Consider the following 27,810-nt stretch of genomic DNA (forward strand, 5'->3'; position numbering starts at 1 on the left):
TTAGTTCTTCATATTTTCCATTTTTATTAATACTTTATTTTAATACCAAAAAAGTATAAATTTAAAAATGCATCAGTTGCTGAAAACATGATTGTCTGGTAAAGGGCATTTTGAATAGAAAACAAACTACCAAAACATTCTGACCATTTTAGCTGAAAACAAACACACAAGGACATCAAATCAATGAAAATCAATGAAAATAAAAACAGAACAACACAATAACAGTCATACACTTTGGCATCCTGGATTAAAAGTCCCATTTACTCAACCCAAAATAGATTTGAGTGTTTAAAAACTTTGCCTATCATTTATTTATCCATTAGACATACTTTGCCAGGAAAATGTCCAGTTGTTGTTTTTCTCATATAAACCATTTTTATTTAATAAAAAGCATATAATTTAAAAACACTCTTACAATGCACTCAATTTTACCCTGACCTTATCTCACTGATTTATGTGAACATGAGAGAAAAAGTGGAAGCTTGCATATACTGAGTTGTCATAAATGTCATTTTTCTCTGTGCGTATAATGACAAACGCTCCTCTGATTCTGTGTATAAATGTAACACTGACAATATCCACTGCACTACCATCTTGTCCTTTGTTCTCTCAATTTTGTTTTTCTCCATCTCTCTATACTGTGTTCATTTTCGCAGCTGTTGAGGTCCCAGCATGACTTTATTGATGAAGTTCACAATGGCCGTGGCTGGCTGCTCTGGGTCTAGCTCTGCAAACAGGTGACACAAGTTTCCCAAACCACCACTGCGACGTGCAACAAATCCAAACACCCTATAGAAAACAAGTATGTGTCAGACCATGACAGATTGTTAAAGTGCTCCGATTACGCTATTTTAAAGGTTCCTAATTTTGTTTATAGGTTAACATGTATCTAAGGTCAAAAACACTAATTTTCTCACACTGTAGCATCACCAATTTCTCACAGTGTCTGAAACAGTTCAATAAAGAATCCAGTCAGGGTTGCCAGGTTTTCACAACAAAACCTGCCCAATTACTACATAAAACTTGCCCAATCATGTTTTGGGTGGGTCCCTCTGTAAAAATCAAATTCAGAGGCGAAAAATCCACGTTTTTAGTGGGGTTATCCTAGTAAAATTCGCATTCCAGGGGCTAATTGTCATGTTATTTGTGGTAGCTTCAACCTGTGGACATGAAAAACAACCTGAGGCAACAGTGTTAACCCTTTCAAGCGTGAGTTTTTTTTAAGGCGACCATTATTTTAGAACATTTGTCCTTATTGTTTCCATGGTGACATGTCATGCAACAATAACACTGTATGACAGATGTATCGCTATTATTTTGTTTTTCCTTTTTTATTTAAAATATTCACAAACTTGCTTACCATGTCATCAACTATCTCATATTCCGATTCTCAAATATGTGTAAGTCAGTGTGTTTTGTCGTTTAAAAACCTTTATAAATGATCTTTATCTTGATCTATAATGCGAGATGTTTAGATCTTAGTTTGCCCCGCAGTTCGCAGAGTCGTATTTACAGCAGGTGAATTCATCAGTTTCTCCCAAAATATATGCAAGTAAGTGGCTGGTGAACTGGAAGAATAATAGAGTAAACTTAATAATTACTTAGGCCCTTTATGTGTAACTGATATGAATAAATGTCGGCAAATTATATTTGAATTGACTGTTATTGCTGCTTCCACTGATGTCTGACATCAATTTGTATTTTATAAACTAAATGTATTGTTTTTCTGGTGCTTATGCATATTTAAATGTATGAAACCTTAAAAAAAAAAAAACATTATGTGGCTGAAAACACTGCATAGCTGTGATATAAGACAAGAGCTGAGCGCGTCTGTCTCGCAGCCAAAGCGTAAAAGCACAGTTTGAATCTGGCAGTTATGTGATGTCGCTGAACATTATAAATCCCATATGTAGGACCGTACCACTCAAAGGGTTAAAGTAGCCCAAAACCACAGATTTGGCAACACTGGATCCGGTCTCTCTAAACCCCTCCTTTACGATAGCTACTGTGCTTTGATTGGTCAGATGGCCCAGTCTGTTGTGATTGGTCTACCTCTAAAAGTGCGTGTCAGGAATGAAACAGCCATTACCATATCTGAATTTCAGCTCCAGAGTCTCCCTTAGCACTTGTTTACTTGTTTACAGTGAGGATGGCGTTGTAGTTCTTGGGCAGCCAGTGATATATAGGCGCGCATTATGTAAATTAGTTACAAACCATACAGGTTTGTGCAGGAAGACTGGAATAACTGACGACTCATTTCAGGCAGTTTAGAATTGGTTCGTTCTTTTGGCAGACAATAACTCCATTTGTTATGCACTTTGATATTTGAAACTATGCAGATCTAAACAGCTATAAAACACACTACGTGAAAGGTAATATCCGAAAAAGCATAAAAGGGGCACTTTAAATTAAGAAACTTGCTTATTCTGAGTGGCATAAAAATGTGGTCTCACTCCTGAATTTACATATTTGGGAATAAACTTCCCGAAAACATAAGAAATGCTACACCGAAAGAGAATATATGAGTGTATAAGTAGAAGCACTTACTTGCAGGAAGTGTTATCAGCATCAATCCACCTGGCACGCAGACACAGACACACACACACACACAGAGGCTAAGCAACATGTGCAAGCAGAGCAAGTAAGAGAGAAGCATGAAAGAGAGCAGAAGAGCCCTTGTGCAAAAAAATAATGGCATGTTGACAGCCTTAGATCAGCATGAGAGGCAAACCCTCTCGTCTAGCCATCTTTACTAGACTACGTTCAAAGCGATACATATTGGCTTGGCCATGAACAATGCAGTATGTTGTAGATTGGAGTTGTATTTTCCTAATGATTCCATCTTGAATTTTACCTTTGATCCAGTGGATCCACACTGCTGAAAGTCACACTATGAATAGGGTAATGTCGCCTGAAAAAGAGTCTATATAAATAAAAAGAGAGAGAAACAAAGAATGAGGATATGGATTAGATGCTTATCTGTGCTATGTGTCCTTTTTTGGACAGCATATGACAATGAAGACTGTTTTTACTTTTCAGTGTCTCTGATTAATGTCTTGGATATGAGCCATAAAGGCCTGTAGTTTACTTGAATGTCTAAAATAAGTAACTTTAATCTCATATTTGAAGGATGGGGCTAAAAATATGCTTGGGAGTGTTATTAATAAAGCCAAGATACAATGTAAATTGTTTTGCTTGGCGAAGCAAAACATAAGTGTTATTCAACATGTGTGTTTGTACTGTACCTGCGCTGATTATCAGTGAGGGTGATGCCCTGTGTGGACACTTTGAAGTGGACGACTGTTGGTGAAGGACGAGGCTCCTGGGTCAAAGTGCACTTGGTTGCCTTGGAGACGGCTTGCGGGCCAGTCAGAGATTCCGTTTCCACTGAGTTTAGGTAGAGAACATTACAAGCTGACAAAGAGAGAGAGAGTAGAATATTAGAGGGAGAAAAGGGACATTTCTGTCATGACATCTCTTGGAGTGTTTGGCATGGTAATGGATATGACAATGTTGATATGTTTAGCAATCATAGATCTGCTACGTTGCTGCTATTGGTTACTGCTGCTGCTGCAGAGCAAGTACGGGACTTGCTACTACCAATTCATACAAGACATGCTGCTATTAGCAAGTAAGGCATGCTGCTGCTGTACAATATGAATTACGTGTAGCAGATCTATACGGGTGGAGCTGGGGAAGATGGAGGTTTTCTGAAAGTGTGCTGCAAGTGCAACTGCTACAGCAAATGCTGACCAAGTATTTGAAGGTTGAGCAACAAGCTCACTGGCTACAGATACAGCAGGAACCAATCAGCTGTGCCCTACAGAGAATGATGTGATTGCTGAGTTAAAGGAACACTCCACTTTTTTTGAAAATTGGCTCATTTTCCAACTCCCCTAGAGTTAAACAGTTGAGTTTTACCGTTTTCGAATCCATTCAGCCGATCTCCGGGTCTGGCGGTACCACTTTTAGCATAGCTTAGCATAGTTCATTGAATCTTATTAGAGCGTTAGCATCTCGCTCAAAAATGACCAAAGAGTTTCGATATTTTTCCTGTTTAAAACTTGACTCTTCTGTAGTTATATCGTGTACTAAGACTGATGGAAAATGAAAAGTTGCGATTTTCTAGGCCGATATGGCTATACTCTCATTCCGGCGATATTTTGATATTACGATATTTTGATATTACAATGATATTACGCACCACCTGTGACCCCCTGCTTGCACAGGGAGTGTGCCTTGCAACCATGGAGACATTTGTGAGAGGCGCTGCGTAATATCATTGCGTCTGCTGCACCCATGGTACGGCAGCAAAGTTCATTGATTATTACGCTGGAATGAGAGTATAGTTCCTAGCCATATTGGCCTAGAAAATCGCAACTTTTCATTTTCTGTCGGTCTTAGCATACGATGTAACTACAGAAGAGTCAAGTTTTAAATAGAAAAAAGATCGGAACTCTTTGGTCATTTTTGAGCGAGATGCTAATGGTCTCATCATATTCAATGAACTATGCTAAGCTATGCTAAAAGTGGTACCGCCAGACCCGGAGATCGGCTGAATGGATTAAAAAAGGGTAAAATTCAACTGTTTAACTCTAGGGGAGTTGGAAAATGAGCCTATTTTCAAAAAAATGTGGAGTGTTCCTTTAAGGACCTATCAGCCTGTGCCATCTAGAGTTTCATGACAGAACTTTGTATTAATTTGTTTCATATTTTTATTTTGAAATATAACTAATATAAACTATGAAGTTTATCATCAAGGTTTGTTTTTTATACACTACCATTCAAATGTTTGGGGTCAGTAAGATTTTTATTATTATTATTATTATTATTTTGCAGGGATGCATTAAATTTATCAGAAGTGACAATAAAGACTTTTACATTGTTGCTTGCAAAATTTTAAATAAATCCTGTTCTTTTGAAGTTTCTGTATATAAAAGAATAAAAAATAGCATCATATGCACAAAATATTAATAAGCACTATGTCCAGTATCTTGAGCACCAAATCAGAATATTAAAATGATTTTTGAAAGATCATGTGACACTGAAGACTAATGATGCTGAAGTTGAACAATATTTCATCTTATTACTGTTTTTAAAGTATTTTTGATCAAAACTTTCATATATAGCTTTTTTTACTTCCACCATCTATACATAGAAAAATAAAATAAAAAATAAACTCACCTGCCCCCTGTTTCAGTAGGTCTGCAGCTGTGCTGGTATTAGTTCCACTTTGCAACTCCTGCAATTCACCAACAAGGTCTGAAACACAATTAGACAGTCATTATACACTCACTATGAAAAAAATGAATGCATTTCCAAAAGTTTACATGTTTGTATGACCTCTATCTGGGATCCGTAGTACACATGGAAGAGACACAGGAGTAATGGAGTGCTGATACACCAAAGCAGACAGGGAGCCTGGGAGGAAAGAGAAGAATCAGAATACAACAGGGGTCGCTGTTTTCTACACAGAGCATTAGAAAAACATCCATAAACCAGGCATAATCATCTTAGTCTCACCGAAATATGTTTCATTTTGACAGCCTTTGATCTTCACACCTTTAGCGCCACTCTCAATCAGGAAGTGCCTAACTAGCTGCTCCTGTGGGTTGCCCATCTCACCATGGTTACTAGCGTGGGCTGGAGGTGTGGTGACTTTGAGGGCCAATCCGTATGCGCCTTGGAATGAATTACTATCCCTAATGAGGAAGCAGCCAGGCTCCTTATCTTTTAATACTGCAATAGCTAAATGAGGAAAGAGATATTTTTTTTTATAAAGTCACAGCAATATTTATACATCAGCTCCTAAAGAATGATCATTTAATACAACTAGATTTTTAAATGTTTTGATTCCTACATTTTATTTGCTCATAATATGCTCAGGTTTTTAATTTTTTATTGCATTGCTATGCAGTTGCTAGGTGTTTATTACTTGCACTGAGTATCGATTAATCATATTGGATAAAATTCTGCCCAATAAAAAAAAATAGAATATGATTTTCATGATATAGTTGATTACTGATAAATGGCCAATATTAAAATTCTTTATCATTTTGTTTAAACACTTAAAAAATGAAAAAAAAAAAGTGATATATACTATATAGCAAAGCTCAGCTACTTGATTGTTAATAATATTATTGCAAAATGTAAACTATATCATTGCTTAGCTCTAATCTGCTATCTGACTAAAAGGCACGAAGATATTAAGATATTATAAACATTAACATTTTGCAAGGCAGTCTAAATGTAAAAACAGGGTAAATGAGCATTTGCAGTTAAATAGCTAATATCACCCAATACCCATGAATCAAAGAAGTTTCTAATGGTACCAATATATTGTGCATCACTAATAGTAAAACTGTAGCGCATAGGGCTAGCAATGCTATGATCATGGGTTCAATTAACAGAGAATACATACAAAATCTTCCAAATAAATGTATATATGTTATATTGACACAAGCACCATTAAAAACACAGATGTTCTCACCCTGGTCTCTGGAAATGCCAGGTTTGTACCAGTACTTGGAGCTGTCTTGAACAAACTTGGAGCTGAGGCGGTTCTCTGGCTCCTCCACACCACTAGAGGGGGTTACTTTGTGACTAGATGTGGGTAATTCACTGGTGGAAGAGGAGAAGGACACATGGAACTGGGCAGGTAAAACAGAAGGTTTTCCAGTTGATTTTACAGAGGAAGTGCCAGTGCTATTAGACACGTTCTGAATGGGGGGTGAACGTTGTTTTTCAGGAAGAGGAGGTTGGGGTAAGGAGGCCGGGATGGTAATTGCTGTGTAGCCTGTGTATGGTACATGAGGCACTGTCAGAAGAGGGTAGCAGTATGACGCTATAGGGAATGAGGGTGTGACGTAGCCATCAGGGTCAGGGGATGATGTTGTCAGGTCACTGTTGCTGCTTTCCTCATTGCAGTCGGTCAAGGGTGTCAGGCTTTGCCTTTCAGCATTTATGTTAAATGAAGAGAATTCAGAAGTGGAGCTTCTCTCTGAAGAGCAAAGAGGTGGTTGAGGACTTGTTGAGGTTGATGTTGAGGTGTAGCATGAGCCGGGGCGCTCCCCTTTATCCTGCACCGATTCTGAGACACAGTTACTGAGAGGTCTGGGGTTGTGCGTTTGTACCTGCACTGACTCCACACCCTTGGATGATGGTGGGTTACTAATGACAGCGGTGTTAGATGTAGAATCTATTATGGGCATTTTCTTCGTCTTTTCCTCTGCTCCACTGACTGTGATCAGAGACCCAGGGAAAGTTTCACCCTCTGGGGCTTTGCTTTTTATTGGTTCTCTTGCCTCCAATGGTCTACTGTTAGAATACACAGAGAGATTTAGGTTGATAGTACATTAAATTCAATCTTCAACTATCAAAATAAACACTGTGGTTGACATGAGATTAATGTACATGAGGAAACATAATTACCTGTCCTGGGTAGGATGAGAAAAGTCCTCAATGTGACTTTTATCACCATCTAAGACCTTAATACTCCTATCTACAAAACACACAAAATAGAAAGAAAAATAGAACAGATTAGAAATGGGAAGAAAGCTGAAGTCAAAGGGATAGTTCACCCCAAAATGAAAATTATATCATTTTTTACTATGTAACTTTTATGTCACTTTTCCTTTTCAGAGCTAGACAGTATCAATCACCAACAAATTGTGTGTACAGAAAAGAGCAGTGTGTACACTGTACAAAATATATGGTTGAAAAAAAAAAAACACTTGCTCGGACGACTTGAGAGTGAAGTTTAATTTTTTGTTGAACTCTCCCAATATACACCACCGTTCAAAAGTTTGGTTTGGAAGAGGTATCTTATGCTTGTTAAGGCTACATTTATTTGATCAAAAATACAGTAAAACGTAGAGACGCACCAATATATCGGCCAATAATCTGTATCAGCCGATAAAAGCAAATTTAGTTTAGCCGATAGTTTAAAAACAGCCGATAGTCAGGGCTGATATATCCTGTCAATCAAAAGAGGATAGGAAAATGCACTGAATTTGTGCTTTGTGCTAAGAAACCAGTTTGATGGTCAATATTAATAGTAATTATAATAATTAATAATAACATTGAGAAAGTTAAGAAATATTAATTTTAGTAATGTGTTTGTTTATAACTGATACCAGTTACTGTGAAACAAGTTGATGAAATGGAGAGAATAAAGATTTTATTTGCATTTTTCTATTTTTTTCAAAATAGAATAATTAAAAATATAATGATTAATTATTAATTTTAATGAAATTATCATTAATTTAAAAGAAGGTATAAAAGGCAGAACCCCCAAACTATCAGTATTATTATCAGTACTGGCAGATATCACTCTGAATAATCGGTATCAGTGGAGAAATTTAGTATTGCTGCATCTCTAGTAAAAACTGAAATATTGTGAAATATAATTTAAAATAACTGTTTTCTATTAGTCTGTTTTCAGTAGAAATGTCTCCAGTCTTCAGTGTCATATGATCCTTTTCAGGATTCTACAATGAATAAAAAGTTCAAAAGAACAGCATTTATTTGAAATAGGAATCATTATAAATGTCCTTACTGACACTTTTGATGAATTTAATGCATCCTTGCTGAATAAAAGTATGAATTTCTTTTTAAAAAGAAAATCTTACTGACCCCAAACTTTTGAACAGTAGTGTACAGTCTGACACTTAAGTTGCATTATATTATAGCACAAATATTTCTATTATATACATCTAATAAAAATGGTTTTAAAAACGCAATGTGATTACCATGCTGACTCTTTTCAGCTGAGGCACTGTTGTGATTGGCTCGTTTTGGAGATGGTGTGACAGCAATGGGGGAGGAGTTTGGGGAATGACTGATGGAGGCGTAACCAGGACTCTCTCTGAGTGGTTGTGGAGAGCAGGGACAAGGTGGATGCGGACTGTGGTAGCCACTGCTTTGAGGGCTGGGATATGGACTGAGTGGGGTAATATGTTCGGGTTGGGTGTCTGTGACATATACCGCTTGATCTTGTTTTGGGATAGCGTGGCAATGTCCATATGATAATGTTACTGGTGACATTGCTATTTTGCGCCGCCAGTATTCAGCCTCTTGAACTCCCTCCCAATGAGACTCCACTCTTCCATCCCTCCAGTGGATAGGCAGCTCCCGCCTAATCCCAAACTCCGCCTCTCTAGACCAAGGTAGAGCTTCTAATTCTCTGCCACGTAAAGAGTGGAGGGCAACGTCCTCTCGTAAGTGAGAACAATCCCTGCAGGAGCACGATGTTGGCGATGTTGTGCTGTAACGTAACTCTCTGTATGGACTGGAGAGCAGTGACTGATTAGGAGACAGAGAAGGAGGGATGTGGGCATGGCCCTGAGGGAGGGCGGAGCAATGAAACAGAGGACATGCCTCCCCTGTGAAGAATGCGCGTGTCTGAACAGGAAGTGTGTGGGAATGGGACGACTGTGAGAGGGAAAGTGGCGAATGAGGGTTGGCTCCTTGAGGGGGAAATGAGTATAGGTGTCTGATGGTTTCTGGGTAGGGATGGTGCAGACAGCGCCCTCTCTCCCATAAAAGATCCGGCTGGGATACACACAGGTCTCGGACTGGCAGTGGGCCGGTGCGGCTGCAGGGAAGTGTGTGGTGTTTGGGGTGGAGCGTCTGTGTAAGCGCATTCGGGCTAGTCAGGTCTGGGCCACAAAATGAATGAGTGTGGGAATACGGGCGACCGTAACAAGACTGAACGGAAGACCGATCTGGTCTCAGGGGAGAGCAGTCACCATCGTCAAGTATAGCGGTTTCTCTGTGTCTTTCCCTGTCTTCGTCCTTCTCTCTTTTTTCTCTTGGAAGTGGAGAGAGGGATTCAGGTGGTGCAGAGGAACGACTTGCGTCTTTGTTGTGTGAGGGAGGCTGGATGGAGAGATGAGTAGGAGTAGGAGGAGTAGGTGAGGAATGGCTGGGTAAGTGTGTGGAGGCTTTGATGGAGGTCGGGCATCTGCTGGGACTGGAGCCTTGTGCTCGACGCTTCTTCACTTGAGCATACAGGCTACCATCTAAAGGCCCACGTGTGTGACAGATATCTACAGATCACAGGGAAATACATAGACAAAACCATATTATTTACTGTCTCATGAAATTGAAGTGTATGAAAAATGTCTGTGTCTTTTGTCCCAGAACGTGATTTCTCCCATTTGGGACCACCTCAAGTAAATGATTCTCAAAAAAAGAAAAAAAAGAAAAATTGTTCATCACTATGTTTTTCAATTTAGTTCAAGTACTTTCAAGTAAGTAGCCTAACCTGGTTTCCTTAAAGGTGCCCAAGAATGCTTTTTCACAAGATGTAATATAAGTCTAAGGTGTCTCCTGAATGTGTCTGTGAAGTTTCAGCTCAAAATACCCCATAGATTTTTTTAAATTAATTTTTTTAACTGCCTATTTTGGGGCATCATTAACAATGCGCCGCCCCTTTAAATCGCGTGCTCCCTGCCACACGAGCTCTCGACTATAATACAGTGCATTTACAAAGTTCACACAGCTAATATAACCCTCAAATGGATCTTTACAAGATGTTCGTCATGCATGCTGTATGCATGCTTCGAATTATGTGAGTAAAGTATTTATTTGGATGTTAACGTTTTATTCTGAGTGAATTTGAGGCTGTCCTCCATGGCTAACGGCTAATGCTACACTGTTGGAGAGATTTATAAAGAATGAAGTTGTGTTTATGAATTATACAGACTGCAAGTCTGTAATTATACAGACTGTTTAAAAATGAAAATAGCGACGGCTCTTGTCTCCGTGAATACAGTAATAAACGATGATAACTTTAACCACATTTAACAGTACATTAGCAACATGCTAACAAAACATTTAGAAAGACAATTTACAAATATCACTAAAAATATCATGTTATCATGGATCATGTCAGTTATTATTGCTCCATCTGCCATTTCTTGCTATTGTTCTTGCTTGCTTACCTAGTCTGTTGATTCTAATGCGTTTTATAATGTTGGGAACATGGGCTGGCATTATGCAAATATTGGGGCGTTCACCCCGACTGTTACGTAACAGTCGGTGTTATGTTGAGATTCGCCTGTTCTTTGGAGGTCGTTGATTTGACAAAAGTTTTGTGAAAAAGATGTGATGATAAATCTTTTTTTTTTTCTTTTTTTTTTAAACAGTGTAGCTTGTACCTTGGCAAACCACAGTTTTTTTGCTAGACTGAGTGCACATACCCTCAACACTATCCTCATGGTGAAGGTTAAAGTTCTCATACGAGTCCCAGCGCACAACAGGATCTGTGGTGCCATGATCCACAGATACTCCCGGCTCATTTCCCTGCACATCTCCACCTCAGAACACACAAACACACACATAGAGCATTAAGACAGAGCTAACGGATGGAGGAATGGTGGAAGAGTTCAGTTGATAGATGTGTACCTCTCCTTTGTGGGCCAGAAGAAAATAGCAACTCCACTGTGGCATCTGCAGGGAAACGGTCGTCTACACACAAACACAAATCAGAATAATAATACAGAAAACACACATTATTACTGGAGTGGGCAGTCAAACAAACAGTGCCAATATTTACCTGTGCAAGCATGGTCAAGTTCCCCTTTGCCAAAAGCAAGCTGAGATCCATGAACACTACAGGTGTGAAACTGGACTCTGAACACACATTCTCTCTTACACACATCTGAGAGACGGTGATAACATTTCACCTAAAGAAAGACAGTCAGAAGAACATTTTTACTGAAGGAAATACTCGCTTACACATTGCTTGGGTGTTGTGGGTGGTTGCCAGGGCGTTGCTAAGTGGTTTTTAAGGTGTTCTGAGTGGTTACAAAAGTGTTGCTATGTTCTGGTTGGCTGCTAGGTGGTTAATGGCCCACCAAGTGTCTGTGAGATTCTTATCCAGACATGTGGCTTGGGTTTTTCACCTTTTTTATCTTTGAAGGAATAGTTCACCCATTTACTCACCCTCATGTCTTTCCAAACCAATAAGACCTCTGTTCATCTTCGAAACACAAATTAAGATATTTTAATGAAACCTGAGCCTAAATTAAATCTGTTCATCATATAAAGTGATCATATCTTTTCACAAGACTTGTATTAAGCCATTCAATTCATATGGATTCCTTTTACAATGCCTTTAAGACCTTTTTGAATTTTCTATGTTTTGGTTAACCTGGACTTTCCATGAAGGGACAGAAACCTCTCAGGTTTCATTAAAATGATTTTTGGGTGAACTATCCCTTTAAATGAAACAAAGCAGTCACGTTGCTTCATAAAATTGAGGTTAAACCACTGAAGTCACATGGATTACTTTAATGATGTCTTTACTACCTTTCTGGGGCTTGAAAGTGGCAGTTGCATAGGCTGTCAATGGAGGGACAGAAAGCTCTCGGATTTCATTAAAAAGATCTTCATTTGTCTTCTGAAGATGAACAAAAGTCTTACAGGTTTGGAAAGACATAAGGGTGAGGAATTAATGAAAGAATTTTCATTTCTGGGTGAACTAACCCTTTATAACTTGGCAAATTAATAGCACTCTTCTTCTCAACTGAAGTTTAATACTGGAGTTAAAGCTTTTGATAAATTCTAACCCTAAGCATTGCGTGCGATTTTCTGGTGTCTTATCATACATTTAATAATGGGATGATGTTTTTAAATATGTAGAAATAATCTCTCCTTTCAAAGCAGTGGCTTGTGAGCAGGTTTTAGGAACATCTAATTTAACAAGAATGTACTCATGTGAAAAGTTTGAGAGTCCTCACCAGGATGTCTCCCTTCAGCAGTAGAGCTGGTTCAATATTCACACACAGCATCTTACTGTTAGGGCTCTGAATATCACTGTAACATAAGCAAAAAGAAGTCAGCAAAGTATGATATCTGATTTGTTTTCATAGGTCAGTCAAGACATGACATGAGGAGAAGAGAGGGGAAATGGGATTTGGACACACTGTGAGCCAGACTGAAACTCACATTGCCTGGATTTCCTGCAGAATTTTTTTTTTTTTTTAAACCAGTCTAAGCTGGTCAGGCAGGTCTTTAGGCTGGTTTTAGAGGGGTTTTGGGCACTTTTCAGCTGGAAGACCAGCTTGTTGACCAGCATAATACCAGCTTGGCACAGCTGGGAGATGAGCAACATCAGTTTGGCCAGAGTGAGATCAAGATCAACTTAAAACAGATTAGACCAGCTTAGAGCAGCTAAAAACAGCAGGATGGTGGTTATTAAAATGGTTATTTTTGGAGTCTTGAAGTCAACATATCAGAAAGCACACAGTGACCACCATGCCTGAAAAATATTTCACACTTAACGAGACTGATAAAATAGACCCACTTACTATTTGCCTGAAGAATAGACCAGCTGCAATGACTGATAGATCTTCAGAAAGGGAGAGTAACCTTCAAAATGCAATGGAAAATATGAGGAAAAACAACAGTGCTACATTCATTTATTTACTCACTCTTCTGTCATTCCAATCCTGAATGACTTTCTTTCTTATGTAGAACATAAAAGATGATATATTGAAAGATGTCTCAGTGTTTGTTGTTTTGATACAATAAAAGTCAACAGGGACCAAAGCTGTTTTGAAACCCAATGGCATTCACTGTATAAGCAAAACCAATTGAAACATTATTCAAAATATCTTCTTTTGTATTCTGCCGAGGAAAGAAAGTCATACAGGTTTGGACATGACTAAATGATGCTTTCATTTTTGGTTCAACTATCACTTTAACATATTTAAACACATTCAAAACATTTACATAGAATTCTGTAGTTTTTTCCCCCTCCCCAAACCCAGTACAGACAATACAAAATAAGGCCTGGGTTTGATTGAACAGACATGTTGTGTACCTCCTCCAGACTGGTAGTTATGCAAAGCTGGAATATGAATCTGGTGCAGGAACAGTGGTGAGCTGTTCATCTTTATTGCACCCGAGAGAAGACCGGCAAAATAATATATATACCTGCAATGACAGAAAGAACATCATGGCCAAACTAGAACAAGTTATTCCGGAACAAACAGAAATAAACATTGGTCATACCTGTTCTGAGATGGTTGGAGAGAGGAAGAGATTTTATCCTCACAAAATTTCCTCATAGCAACTGTCGAGAGAGCCTGATCTGCCCTGCACACATATACCAGTAAGAGTCAAGTCATATGAATACCATTCATGAATTATAATAAATAAGCACTGCGTAAGAGTTTTTTAAATGTTTTTGAAAGGAATCTCTTATGCTTACCAAGGCTGCATTTATTTGATCAAAAATACAGTAAAAACAGTAATACTGTGAAATAGTTTTACAATTTAAAAGAACAGTTTCCTGTTCAATATATTTTAAAATGTCATTTACTTATGTGATGGCAGAGCTTAAAATAACAGCATTTGAAATAGAAATCTTTTTTAACATTATAAATGTCTTTACTGTCATAAAAGTCTTTGCTGAATAAAAGTATTAAAGGTGCCATAGAATTAAAAATTGAATTTACCTTGGCATAGTTGAATAACAAGTGTTCATTACATGGAAATTACATGCAGTGAGTCTCAAACACCATTGTTTGCTCCTTCTTATATAAATCTCATTTGTTTAAAAGACCTCTGAAGAACAGGCGAATCTCAACATAACACCGACTGTTACGTAACAGTCGGGATCATTAATATGTACGCCCCCAATATTTGCATATGCCAGCTCATGTTCAAGCATTAGACAGAACGTCTGGATGTGCACAGCTGAATCATCAGACTAGGTAAGCAAAACAAGGACAATAGCGAAAAATGGCAGATGGAGCAATAATAACTGACATGATCCATGATATCATGATATTTTTAGTGATATTTGTAAATTGTCTTTCTAAATGTTTCGTTAGCATGTTGCTAATGTACTGTTAAATGTGGTTAAAGTTACCATCGTTTCTTACTGTATTCATGGAGACAAGACTGACGTTATTTCAATTTTTTAAACACTTGCAGTCTGTTTAATTCATAAACACAACTTCATTCTTTAGAAATCTCTCCAACAGTGTGTAATGTTAGCTTTAGCCACGGAGCTCCATCAAACTCATTCAGAATCAAATGTAAACATCCAAATAAAAACCATACTTACGCGATTAGACATGCTGCATGACGAACACTTTGTAAAGATCCATTTTGAGGGTTATATTAGCTGTGTGAACTTTGTTTATGCTGTTTAAGGCAAGCGCGAGCTCCGGGGGCGGGGAGCACTAGAATTTAAAGGGGCCGCAGCATGAATCGGCGCATATTTAATGATGACCCAAAATAGGCAGTTAAAAAATTTTTAAAAAAAAATCTATGGGGTATTTTGAGCTGAAACTTCACAGACACATTCAGGGGACACCTTAGACTTATATTACATCTTTTGAAAACACGTTCTACGGCACCTTTCATTTCCTTCTTTAATCCTACTGACCCCAAACTTTTGAATGGTAGTGTAAATGTATGATGTAGCTTACCCATTTTGAATATCCATAACTGGTTAGTGTTAGTGTGTGTGTGTGTTCCTGGTAAACCCTAAGTTAAAGATAGTAATACCAGACATTTTTGACATTTTTTTGGTCCCCATGAGGAAAACAACTTATAAATCATACTAAATGTTTTTGAAAATGTAAAAATGCAGAACATTTTCTGTGATGGGTAGGTTTGTTTAGGGGTAGGGTTAAGGCTATAGGGGATAGAATGTGCAATTTGTACAGTATTAAAATCATTATGTCTATGGAAAGTCCCCAAACAACATGGAATCCCATGTTTTATGGTTTATGTTTTATATGCGTGTGTGTGTGTGTGTAAGTACCCAGCTGATATTTTGCTATAGTGCATGTAAGCTGCCACAATCACCCCTGTTTTTCCTTTGTTTCCCTAAGAAAGTAACAGGTAGAGAGAAAGGAAGATAGACAGAGAAGAAACAATATGTTCAACAACTAATACTAATTTGGGGTTATGATTTCTATGACATGAAATTTTGATAACATTTAAATTCTGTCATCATTTACAAGTCTATATGTTGGATCAGACTGATCTAGTTATTGAGTTTAACTCGCCGACTCTGATCTGGTCACAACGTTTATCACCCCACTATGGGGAAGATAATCATAGGAATTATCCTATTATACTAGGAATACAAGTGTATGAACTACTTTTATGTTACTTTTATAGTGCTTTTCTGTCACTTCAGTCCATATTCGTTGCAACTGCACGGAACAGAGAGTACATTAGTCTAAACTTTTCCATTAGAAAGACAGTCATACGAGTTTGGAACAACTTTGGCGTAAGTAAGTGATGACAGATTCTCATTTTTGGATGATCTATTCTTTTAATAAGACTGTGATGACATTTAGACACTTTTAGCTCTTTTATTAAAAATTAAATAACTTCTGATCTCAACCTTGCAGTGAAGTACAACCACGTTGTGGGGGTCAGAGTTAAGCCAGTTCTCCATGGTCTTGCACACAGCGCATATTTTATCGAGGGGCGGGGCATGTAAATCGGGCCACGCAAACTCCTCAACCTGAGGCAGGGGAAGGGATCATCCCAAAAATACAGAATCAGAACATACATCAAAACAAGCGAGCTATAGAGTGACTTTGAAATGTGGTTGTTTGCAAATCTAGACAATGGAATAACAAAGAGCAGGAAGATACCTTTGGATTTAGCCTGCAGATGTCATGGCGTTTCTCTGACAGATTTATAAGCTGAGAAGGAGTAAAAGAGACATAAGAGTGCTGATTCATATGGAATTAAAACTCAACAATGATTTTAAACAACAATACAACTGACCAAGAACTTGTCTTGATGTTTAGATTTCAACATGGCCGCCACTTCTTTAAGGTTAGCGCTGTAATGCTGTTCTTCCAGGTCAGACAGGTAGAGGACAGAGATGATACGCTCAGTGATGTAGGTCAGATCGAAATCATATTGACTGCCCATCAACTTCTCCATAACACTATCCATGCTGTCTCTACTGTGAAACACACATACAAAAAAGAAGTACTCATATACAAATACATGCAAACTTGAAGGAACTTTACACTTGAAAATAAGAAATTTGCCTATTTCGTCACCCACATGCCATCCCAACCAGGATTATTAGGAGTTAACCAGGAGTTAGCTTTATATAAAATTTGCTCTTACCTGGGAAGGATGTTCAGCTGGTTTGGAAATGGAGGCTAGGAGAGATCAGAGTTAAGAGAATGTGAGTAAAAGGCAGGCAGACATGGTACAGACATTGCTTTTAAATTGCAATACATCAAACACACTTCATAATTCATTTAACTTTCCATTTCTGTTAATAATGACTTCACTATTTTTGTGTTTGCCTGCAGTTGTCTTTGTAAAAATAATAGTAATTTAAAGGGGACCTATAATGCCCCTTTTAACAGCTTGTGCTTCGGTTGCTCAACAACAACAAAGCTGGAAAATCTCACGCAGCCAAAATGACTTATCAGTAACAGTGTTAAGTCTTACATTGTTCAAACCAGAGTTGGACACTGATGGAGAGATTCAGGAAGAAGTTACATCTTTTTGAATGCAACTGGACATTTCTGAATGGTTAGTGGATAAATTTATGTAGTCGCTGTGGAGTTGATTTAACTCATCGACAAGCATGTGCCGTCATGTTAATCTTTTGTGCAAATCAAGTGTTGAATTGACCCTTGTTTGTGAAGCAGTCCGGCAAAAAAATGACGGCATGGCAACAACACTCTTCCTCTTCTCTAAAGGTAGTCTCTACCAGTCGTTTGTAGTAGTCTTTAAAAAGCGATTTCTGTAAAAGAAAATATCTCCCTTTGCATTGAACTTTGAGCAGTGTAACTTTGCAGATGTAGTTTATGCTCAAACAGCAACATACACACTAACTAAAGTTAAAAAAAGTTTAATCATAACCAAGGACCCCGTTAAAATGAACCTCTTATTTCCTTTCAAATTGTTTTATTATATTCCTCTGATAAGACCAAAACCCAGCAGGAATAAATTATTGAAACTTTAACCCCCTGTTGTATTATAAATCAGGCATGCACTTTTCAAAAAAAATATCACTATATTATCCAATAAAATTATATTCTTTCTGCTTGGGGTATATTTAACCCCAGCAAAAACACATTTTAGAAAATACAAGAAAATAAATCAAAGTAAACAACCAGCAGGAGTGGACTACAGTGTGTATAATCAATCAGAAAAACTTAACACGTGAAAATGCATTGAATTTATTCATGTTTTATACCTGGCGTCTCTGAGACCCCAAACATAAGTAATGTAACATTTCTCATGCAGGAAACACTATTTAAAAAAAAAAAAAAAAATCCAGCTTCCATTTTGCCATACAAACTCTATTTTAAAGGTTGATTATCCTACTGAATGTATAAAAGTTGACATTAGATATGTCAGTTCCACTACTGAATTAATGTATATGCAATGTAGATGCACTGTTAAATATGTTTTTTAAGATATTTGTTAAAGGAGTCTCTCAAACCCCAGTTAGCCTAAATGTTGTGCTCTATATATATATATATATATATATATATATATATATATATATATATATATATATATATATATATATATATATATATATATATATATACACCAAGGCTACATTTATTTAATTAAGAATACAGTAAAAAACAGTAATATTGTGAAATATTATTACAATTTAAAATAACTGTGTACTATTTAAATATATTTCACAAAGTAATTTATTCCTGTGATGCAAAGCTGAATTTTCAGCATCGTTACTCCAGTCTTCAGTGTCACATGATCCTTCAGAAATCATTCTAATATGCTGATTTGCTGCTCAATAAACATTTATGATTATTTTCAATGTTGAAAACGGTTGAGTACTTTTATTTTTTTTTTTTTCAGGATTCCTTGATGAATAGAAAGTTCAAAAGAACAGCATTTATCTGAAATACAAAGCTTCTGTAGCATTATACACTACCGTTCAAAAGTTTGGGGTCAGTAAGAATTTTTATTTTTATTTTTTTGAAAAGAAATTAAAGAAATGAATACTTTTATTCAGCAAGGATGCATTAAATCAATGAAAAGTGGCAGTAAAGACATTTATAATGTTACAAAAGATTAGATTTCAGATAAACACTGTTCTTTTGAACTTTCTATTCATCAAATAATCCTGAAAAAAAAATATTGTACACAAATATTTTGTACAATTGTACACATTAAATGTTTCTTGAGCAGCAGATCAGCATATTAGAATGATTTCTGAAGGATCATGTGACACTGAAGACTGGAGTAATGATGCTGAAAATTCAGCTTTGCCATCACAGGAATAAATTACTTCGTGAAATATATTCAAATAGAAAACAGTTATTTTAAATTGTAATAATATTTCACAATATTACTGTTTTTTATTGTATTTTTAATTAAATAAATGTAGCCTTGGTGAGCAGACGAAACTTCTTTTAAAAACATTAAAAATCTTAGCGGTTCCAAACTTTTGGACTGTACTGTATATATATGCAATTCATCCTTAGTCATAAGACGTTATGGAAGTAAATTATAACTTAGCAATTAGCAATACTCACTGGATCTGAGATAACTTCACAGGGGACAGTGACCTGGAAGAAATAAAGACAAAGAAAGGTTTGTATTGTGGAAAACAGATACACTGAATCAAACATCTTTGACTCATGATATGGAGCATTTAGACATCAGAGACCATGACAGAGACACATACCAGTCTTTTAAACATACACATATGCAGCTAGCATACTTTGGGGCCACTGGGTGACTCTCCATTTAAAGACATCCTCTCTGTCCTCATTAGGTTATTATCACACCAGGGGACATCTGGTACTGTTTAACACTGTGTGCGAGTGTGTGGGTGCACACGTTTACTTTGCTTCCTTTCCAGTAATTAGTACTTAACATTTTAACTTACAGACTCTAACACACATGACTTTACATATGCTATATATGGATTTAATACATTTTTGTTAACATATGCAATTAAATGAACAGCCAAGGATGTAACCATATTTTTAAGACTGGAGTAAACGTTTGAGCATCTGTCACTGAAACCCTTAATTGACCACCATTCTGGATACTGGAGGGTGAAAGTGTGATGTGGGATATTCTGATAGACTGACAGACAGGGAGGCTGATGTGGACAGAGGGTGGAGACACGTATATAAAGAGAAACAAAAGCAGCTGATCTCTCCATCCAGAACGAATGAAATGCCTGCTGGCTTTGTGAACTATTTCCACTACTCTATTTCAGATGATCAGCTGGCCTGTGGCTCCTTCTAATCATGAGTCTGTAGGAGTATTTTTTTTCACCATGCAAGCCAATGTAATGTAATGTTCTCTACACTGCTGCCTTATAAAAGTCATTGTACTCATTATTTGAGCTCTATAGAGTAGAGTGACTTTGGATCGCCCTCCTCGAAAATACAATTGTTGGAAGCTGACATGTTGCAACATACGCTCTTAAAAACAAAGATTGCAAAAAGTGGATTTCACAGTGATGCCATATAGAAGAACCATTTTTGGTTCCCCAAAGAACCTTTCAATGAACAGTTTTTAAAAGAACAATTAATTTTCCACAATAAAGCAATGGAAAGATTCTGTATATGTTTCTTCATGGAACCATTGATGCCAATAAAGAGCCTTTGTTTTTAAGAGTGTAATGATAAAATCATATTACAGTGCAGACAAAACAAATCCTTTATGTGGGATAAGGAAACACACAGGGGTTCATTAACTACATCCTGTTTTAGCAGGTAGCAACTAATTGCTAGACACAGACACAATCACATGCTCACAAACTCTCAGTCACTAAACAAACAAAGATAAATGTTCATTTATAATCCATAATAACCATCTGATTGTATCTCTCATGTGTCAGTGTGTCTTACACTTGTCTCCACTTTCATCAAATGGTGATTATCTGTCTTTTCTACCGTATTTCTCTTTGTGCCAAACAGATCATTTTCTCACTTCAAACACAAAAAAAATGATTATACCATCCAAAATGAAAAGTATAATTAACTTTTGCAAAAAGCAATATGAAACCCCTTTGTTTAAAAAGTAAAAGTGTCTGTACCTTTCTCAGATAAGTCCAGTTTTCTAGAGTTCCTATAGCACACACACACACACACACACAAGTGCTCTCCTCTCTTTCTCTCTCTCTTTCTGATCCTCTCACTCTCTTGCTACCACCCAACTCTTCCTCTCTCTCTCTCCCTCTCTCTCTAAAACCATGGGCATGCACTGGAAAAAGATAAAGTAAATAATGCTTTAAAAATGTACAAAGATTTACTTGATTATTCATTGTTAGCTCTTGATACCAGCATTAATTGAACCAGTAACATTAATTAATGAATTAAAATAATGCATCACCTAACAATGAGCAATACATTTGTCACAATATTTATTAATATTTGTTAACGTTAGTTAATACAAATACAACTGTTCATTGTAAATGTTTGCTCAGGTCCATTAAATAATATTAACAGATACAAAATTAGATTTTAATAGTGTATTAGTAAATGGTTTTTTTACTAAGATTTATAAATCCTTTAGAAGTAATTTTCATTGTTCATGTTAATTATAATGTACTAATATTACCAATACCTTATTATATATATATATATATATATATATATATATATATATATATATATATATATATATATATATATATGTTTTTCTTACTTAGAGTTTTTGTCTTGTTTTTAGTCCAAATATCTATTTTCTGGACAAGAAAATTTTTTCTGAAAAAATAAATCAAAATTAAGTGAGTTTTTGCTTAAAACAAGCAAAATAATCTGCCAATAGGGTAAGCAAACTAATCTTGCTTTTCGGTTTGAAATAATCTTGTTTTAAGCAAATCTTGTTTTAAAATAAAAATCTTGTTTTAATAAAAATCATGTTTTCAGCAAAAACTCACATCATTTTCACTTTTTTTTTTTCTGAAAACAAGACAATAATTTTTTCCTTGTCCAGAAAATAGATATTTGGACTAGAAACAAGACAAAAACTCTAAGTAAGAAAAGCATTTTTTGCAGAGTAACTCTAATAATACTATATATATATATATATATACACACACACATATATATATTAAAAAACGTACAAATATTAGTCAGTATTAGTCAAATCAACTATAGCTAGCATAGTGAATTGCACAATGCGTTATTTTAATTAAATAGTGAAACACAACACTAAAAATGGTTTTGAATTCCAGTCCCATTGACCTTTTTTTACCAGCATGAATAATTATGATTGCATTGTTTTGACACTTGATATTTTAAGTTGAGGCAAGACATTTACTTAAAATAATAATAAATGAATTCAACTCAAAACATAAGCAATGGGAAATGTGCATGAAAAGATAATGAAGGAGAGAACGAGAGGAACAGCTGTAGCGTGTGGATACGCTAGTGTATATCCGTGTGATGCACTGATGGCATCCGGTGACTGATTGCAATTTCTATTAATACCAAAGATAACCAGAGTTCATAACTCATCTGATTTAGATCTATTTGTACTATATTTGTGAGTGGCAAACATCACAAGACCAAAAGCCACTATGATCATAGATGAACATATGGCACTAAAAGGACATACACAGTCATTGACAATAAGCGGATCTATTTTTCTGCCACATTTCCTTATTGTTTATAGCCAAATCCAGCGCCAGTCACAGTTTGGCCAAATTCAATGTACTTCACATCATAAGCAAAGAGTAGAAACAGCATTTCAGCTGCCAGAGAAAGAAACATACCTTTTCCTCACATTTGTTATGCACTGCAGTTTTACACTCTGCAAGGAGAAAATGTGGATTACATTAATAAATATTGATGAACATTACATGTGGGGGGGTCAGGTTTTGCCTTCAACGTGAAAAAAAATGTCCCACAAAGATGAAATCACATACATTGGAGCAGGGTGCAGGATACTTAAATAAGTATAAAAACAACAGAAGTAAATGTAAAGTAATGATAGAAAAGCGAATGTGCGTTTCACCTCTGCAGTACATGCCATGGCTTTCCAGGGTTTGTCTGCAGACAGCACAGTGGCGTTTCTTCTTGAAGTTCCTCTCTTTAAAGGAGTGTGAACCCATTTTCCCCAACTACACATGTAAGCACACACACAAAGACCTCAAAATTATACAGTAGCAGATCAATTTTCACAAATGTATTTATATTGGGATCTATGTACATCTGGCAAGAAATAAAACCAAACACATCTGCCAACCACAAACATGATATTAAAGAGCACTGAGCACACATGTCCACACGCCCCCAGTCGTGGTAATATGAGGAGCATAAATCAATCACTCATAAACTGGAGGTGATAAATGAAATGTATGTTTGAATTGGGGAAGAGTAATGTGATGATAGAACTGTTTTTGATGCACTGAACAGATATTGCATAAGACAGCTGGATGATTTGACAATCACTGAATGACATGATTCTTTATTCTATTCTACCCTGCAAATAGGTGATTCTTTTTCTACTTGATACAACTAATTACGTCTATATACCATTTCAGCAACATAATATTATCAATGCTATAGGAAATTCATAGCAATTATAATATTTTGTTTATGAAATGGTAGTAATGATTTTAAAGACATTATATTTTATAAGACATTTGTATATACACTAAACGTTTGCAGTCGGTGTAAGATTTTTTAATGTTTTTAATGTTTTTTAAGTCTCCTATGCTCAACAAAGCTGTATTAAAACAATACAGTAAAAAAAGTCTTTAGTGTTACATGATCCTTCAAAAATCATTCTGATATGCTGATTTGATTCTCAAGTAAACACAGGTGTGCTGCTTAATATATTTTTGTGGTAACCAGTGGTAACCATGACACATTTTTTAAGGATTCTTTGATGAATAGAAAGTTCAAAAGAACAGCATTTAATTGAAATATATATATATATATATATTTATAACAATTTTACAATTACTTTAGAGAGTCTTTACTGTCACTTTTGATCATATTAATGTGTCCTTGCTGAATAAAAATATTAATTTCTTTAAATCTCATGGACCCCAACCTTTGAAACGCAGTGTAGGCCTTTATAAACATTATTAGGTTTATCCGCTAGACAATGCTGCCATCTACAGGCTGTAAATGGGAAGTAAACAATCGCTATATTAGGAAGCGCGTGATTCATATGCGTTGTATAACACCTTAACCGCTCTACCTAAATATTTCAGAGGAAATATAACCGTTCTACAATCACAGAGAATGTTTTTAAAAAATCACATGTACAGCAGTTCACTAAACTAGTGCAAACTAGTTCCGTTTCATAGAGGTTATGTTTACGTACTGCGAGCCTGTGACATCCAGATATTAATGTAAACACACAGATATAAGCGAAACTCTGGTTTTAAGTTTCTTTTTTCTCTTTCTTTCTTTTCAAATATGGTTCTTTACAAGCACATTTCAGCTCTCCACCCTTCTCTCTCTCTGCAGCCAAAGGTTGGCTCATGGATAAAGCATTTCCCTCCACATATCCAACAACACAGCTTTCTCCCCATGCCTTCTTACTTCTTTGAAGAGAGCAGAATGAACTCACTGTTTAGGTTATGCTACTAGAATTCTCCCAAAGTCGAATGTACAGGCTTATATGACAGAGAGAGAGAGAGAGAGAGAGAGAGAGAGAGAGAGAGAGAGAGAGAGAGAGAGAGAGAGAGAGAGAGAGAGAGAGAGAGAGAGAGAGAGACCGCTACCGTTGCTGCAAACATTCTGAAATAGAGTTTTGGCCCTGCTAATTGGAATTCTCTTAAGCGCACATACACACTCGCATTCCGGGCAGGAGTAGACGGGAGCAGGTGGGAAGGCCGAGGTATGCTTCCACCGTCCCAGAATTCCACTGTCTATTTTTAACCAGTCTTTCTGACCACAGGACCCCTAGGAAACGTATGCGTTTGTGTGTATGCTTGCATGGGTATGATAATCTGGCTATTTGAGAGTGGTTATGGAATATATGTTCCTTTTTTTATGTCAACAGCACAGCAAACATATGACATGTAAGTGCTTGTCACAGTTTACAGTGAAATGTGAAGCGGAAATATTCCCTAATTCTATTTACATGCATCTAAATCTCTAAGGAGGTTCATTTTTTTCCATCCTATAGGTTAGTTTTCTAAGGGCACATAACATACTAAAGCTGTCTGACCCCAAAGATTCAGCCTGTCGCCTAATGACGGACAGGGAAGTGTGATTGTGAGTGAGCGCTTGTGTGTGGGGGTAAATGTTCATTGACAGGAATATCCCTTCAGCTAATATTCATCCTTACAGCAAAAATAGTTTTACACACACTTCTTTCACTTTCAATTGTATTGTACATTAAACTGCATTATGAGCAGTGACAGCAGTGTAAATATTATTAACAGAACCACTTAAAACAAGAAGTGACCACTGACAGCACTTACATATATAAACTTTAACCTGAAATTTTGTTGAGGGGGGAAAAAAACACTCATATGGATCGTCGACCAACTCAGGAACCACAAGAGTAAAAAAAAAAAAACAACAACAACAAAAAACACTTTATACTTAAATAGGCAGATGCTTAAGAATCTATGAGTGGATCATTGTGTTTCTAGCATGTTTTATGTTTGGCAATGGTTCTTTTAACCCTAACAGATGGAGTGCTTTTCATTTCTTAAACAATCATGTCAGAAGATGTAATCATGGCCATATTCCAGGATGACAGTGCCAATATTCATCAGGTTAAAACTGAAAGAATGGTTCAGAGAGCATGAAGAATCATTTCCACACACTAAGTGGCACCTCTGAATCCTGACCTTAACTTAACCTCAGTGTAAGTCTTTGGGATGTGCTGGAGGAGACTTTACAGAGTGCTCACCTCTTGCATTGTCAATACAAGATCTTGACCAAAAATTGATGCACCTCTTGATGGAAATAACATCACAATATTTATATCCATCAAAGAGAAATACTTTTTTTTTTCTTTTGGCTGGGCAGTGTATAACAATTATAGGCCTATAGTTAATGCATTTGGCAACATTAACAAACAGTACTTTTAGAAGATTTTTTAATCTAGTTTAATGTTAATTTCTACATACATTTTAACATTTCAAGCTATTTAAAATGAATATTAATGTATCATGAATGAACATGAATTAAAGTTAAACAACAGTATATTAACATTAAACTAGCTGTACAAATTGTTAGTTCATGATACTAATGCATTAACTAATTTTAACAAACTGAACTTCATTGTGAAGTGTTAATTAGATCAACTTATCAAGTACATTAACTAAACATATCATTGTTATAAAGTTACAAGTAGTAAAAACAAGTTCTATATGTTTTCTCCATGGACAAGCAAGGGTCAACAAACCCCTATTTGAAAATCCCTGACTCTAAAGATTGCAAATATGGAACGATTTACAGAAGACATAAAACATAAGCACTGCGGAAGACCCACAGCAATCATTGCCTGGAGATCATCTTACCTACATATGACCCCATGTGCACACACACAGAAACACACACACACGCGTGCGTACCTCTCTTAAGCTGAGAATCTCTGCATCCTCTGTGAGGTCTCGTGTTTTCGGGGGATCCGAGGGCTGGGAATTCCTCTGTTTAGCCCACCACTGCTTGCTGAAGACACAACCCATTCTACTTCTCTTGCTTTATTCCTCCTTAGATATCCTTTCCTTCTCCTCTTACACTTTCTTAGCCCTTGTTTTCCTTAGTCTTCAGTCCAGGTTGCTCCTTGTTTCCTGTCTCCTCAAGGACGTCTCCTTGTTCCTCAATGTCTTAGCGTCCAGTTCCAACACGGAATCATATCTCTCACACCTTCTTTTCCACACATTCTCTCCCACTTCCAATGTCTCTCTCTCTAAGTGTCTCTCGGGGTGTCCTCCCTCTGACTGTCTCTTGCCCCCTCACATGCACACTTTGTAACGCCCTCCTCCGTCTCTATCGCAGCTGTTTTTGGCAGGCTTACGTCAGACCCTTCCTCTTCTCTGGCACTTGAGCTCTGCTCACCCACTGGGAGCCATCACACACACGCACACACAACCCCTAAGGCTTGTATTCCAATGTCTCTCCACCACCCAGTCTCTAAGTCTGCACACACAGAAAGCATTAGGTCTTCTGTTCCTCCTCATCTCTATCTTTCATTGGCAGAATGAGACAACAAAGCATTTGTTCTTGTTCCTTCACATCCGCTCCATCCTAGCAGTACTCGCCTCGCATCTGCATGTGTGGGTGTAATACAGAATAAGTTACTGTAGAGCATATGAAACCACAAAATTGTTCCATGAATAAAATCCCATTCATAATAAAGTTTCTGTAAAACAGGGTGAGTTATAACTCTAATTGAATAAATATCAGGGACCACCTGAGGTGAAGTTTGACAAAGTCAAAGTACAAAAGTTTTTATTATATATATATATATATATATATATATATATATATATATATATATATATATATATATATATATATATATATATATATATATATATATATATATATATATATATATATATATATAAAGATTTGTGGGACCAAAAGGTTTTTTTTTTTTTTTTTTTTTTTTTTGAGTGGAATAATCAGCAATTGACTTTTTGGTTATAGTTTTCAATAGTGAATGAAGATTACATGATAGATCCAGCATAATGTAATACAGGTATCAAAAATATCATGGCTGACTTTTCAGTGTACATTAACTGGACTAAATCATAATTGACCATTGATAAGCTACTTTTACTTTTCTCAAAATGTAGAAAGACATTGAATATTGAAGTTTGTGTGTCAAAAACAAAGTATAAATTATTACAATTTTAAATAATTTACATTA

The 27,810-nt window shown here is 36.5% G+C and overlaps 1 protein-coding gene across 7 annotated transcripts; it reads right to left on the reverse strand.

The window, feature by feature from the left end:
• On the reverse strand, nt 1–27,367 carry tns2b (tensin 2b). 7 transcript variants are annotated; one of them, XM_048199284.1, is made up of 26 exons: nt 26,507–27,367; nt 22,975–23,080; nt 22,733–22,770; nt 19,530–19,562; nt 17,125–17,159; nt 16,771–16,951; nt 16,635–16,685; nt 16,379–16,501; nt 15,788–15,852; nt 14,023–14,106; nt 13,832–13,944; nt 13,317–13,377; nt 12,747–12,822; nt 11,561–11,690; nt 11,410–11,472; nt 11,205–11,321; nt 8,751–10,049; nt 7,432–7,501; nt 6,491–7,317; nt 5,524–5,748; nt 5,344–5,421; nt 5,185–5,262; nt 3,246–3,414; nt 2,855–2,923; nt 2,548–2,577; nt 1–789 (listed from the first exon to the last, which is right to left on the reverse strand). In XM_048199284.1, exons 1-26 carry the CDS (start codon nt 26,618–26,620, stop codon nt 645–647), a joined length of 4,380 nt encoding a protein of 1,459 aa, XP_048055241.1. In that variant the 5' UTR covers nt 26,621–27,367; the 3' UTR covers nt 1–644. The 7 variants fall into 7 exon arrangements, with proteins under 7 accessions (XP_048055241.1, XP_048055240.1, XP_048055244.1 ...); XM_048199283.1 differs by having other exon boundaries at nt 16,771–16,954; XM_048199287.1 differs by lacking the exon at nt 26,507–27,367 and adding an exon at nt 24,544–24,588 and having other exon boundaries at nt 16,771–16,954.
• Nucleotides 27,368–27,810: the final 443 nt, after the last annotated feature.

Source organism: Megalobrama amblycephala, linkage group LG8 (assembly GCF_018812025.1).
Source record: "Megalobrama amblycephala isolate DHTTF-2021 linkage group LG8, ASM1881202v1, whole genome shotgun sequence".
Taxonomy (NCBI): Eukaryota; Metazoa; Chordata; class Actinopteri; order Cypriniformes; family Xenocyprididae; genus Megalobrama; species Megalobrama amblycephala.

What these genes read in the sequence shown, in the direction of transcription:
- tns2b (XM_048199283.1), bottom strand. Translation starts at nt 26,620, where the DNA reads ATGGGTTGTGTCTTCAGCAAGCAGTGGTGGGCTAAACAGAGGAATTCC. An exon ending in CCTACTGAAACAGGGGGCAG is followed by an intron (nt 3,415 to 5,184) that starts GTGAGTTTATTT and finishes TCTCTTTGTCAG; the next exon opens with CTTGTAATGTTCTCTACCTA. An exon ending in GCTGATAACACTTCCTGCAA is followed by an intron (nt 790 to 2,547) that starts GTAAGTGCTTCT and finishes TGTTTTCTATAG; the next exon opens with GGTGTTTGGATTTGTTGCAC.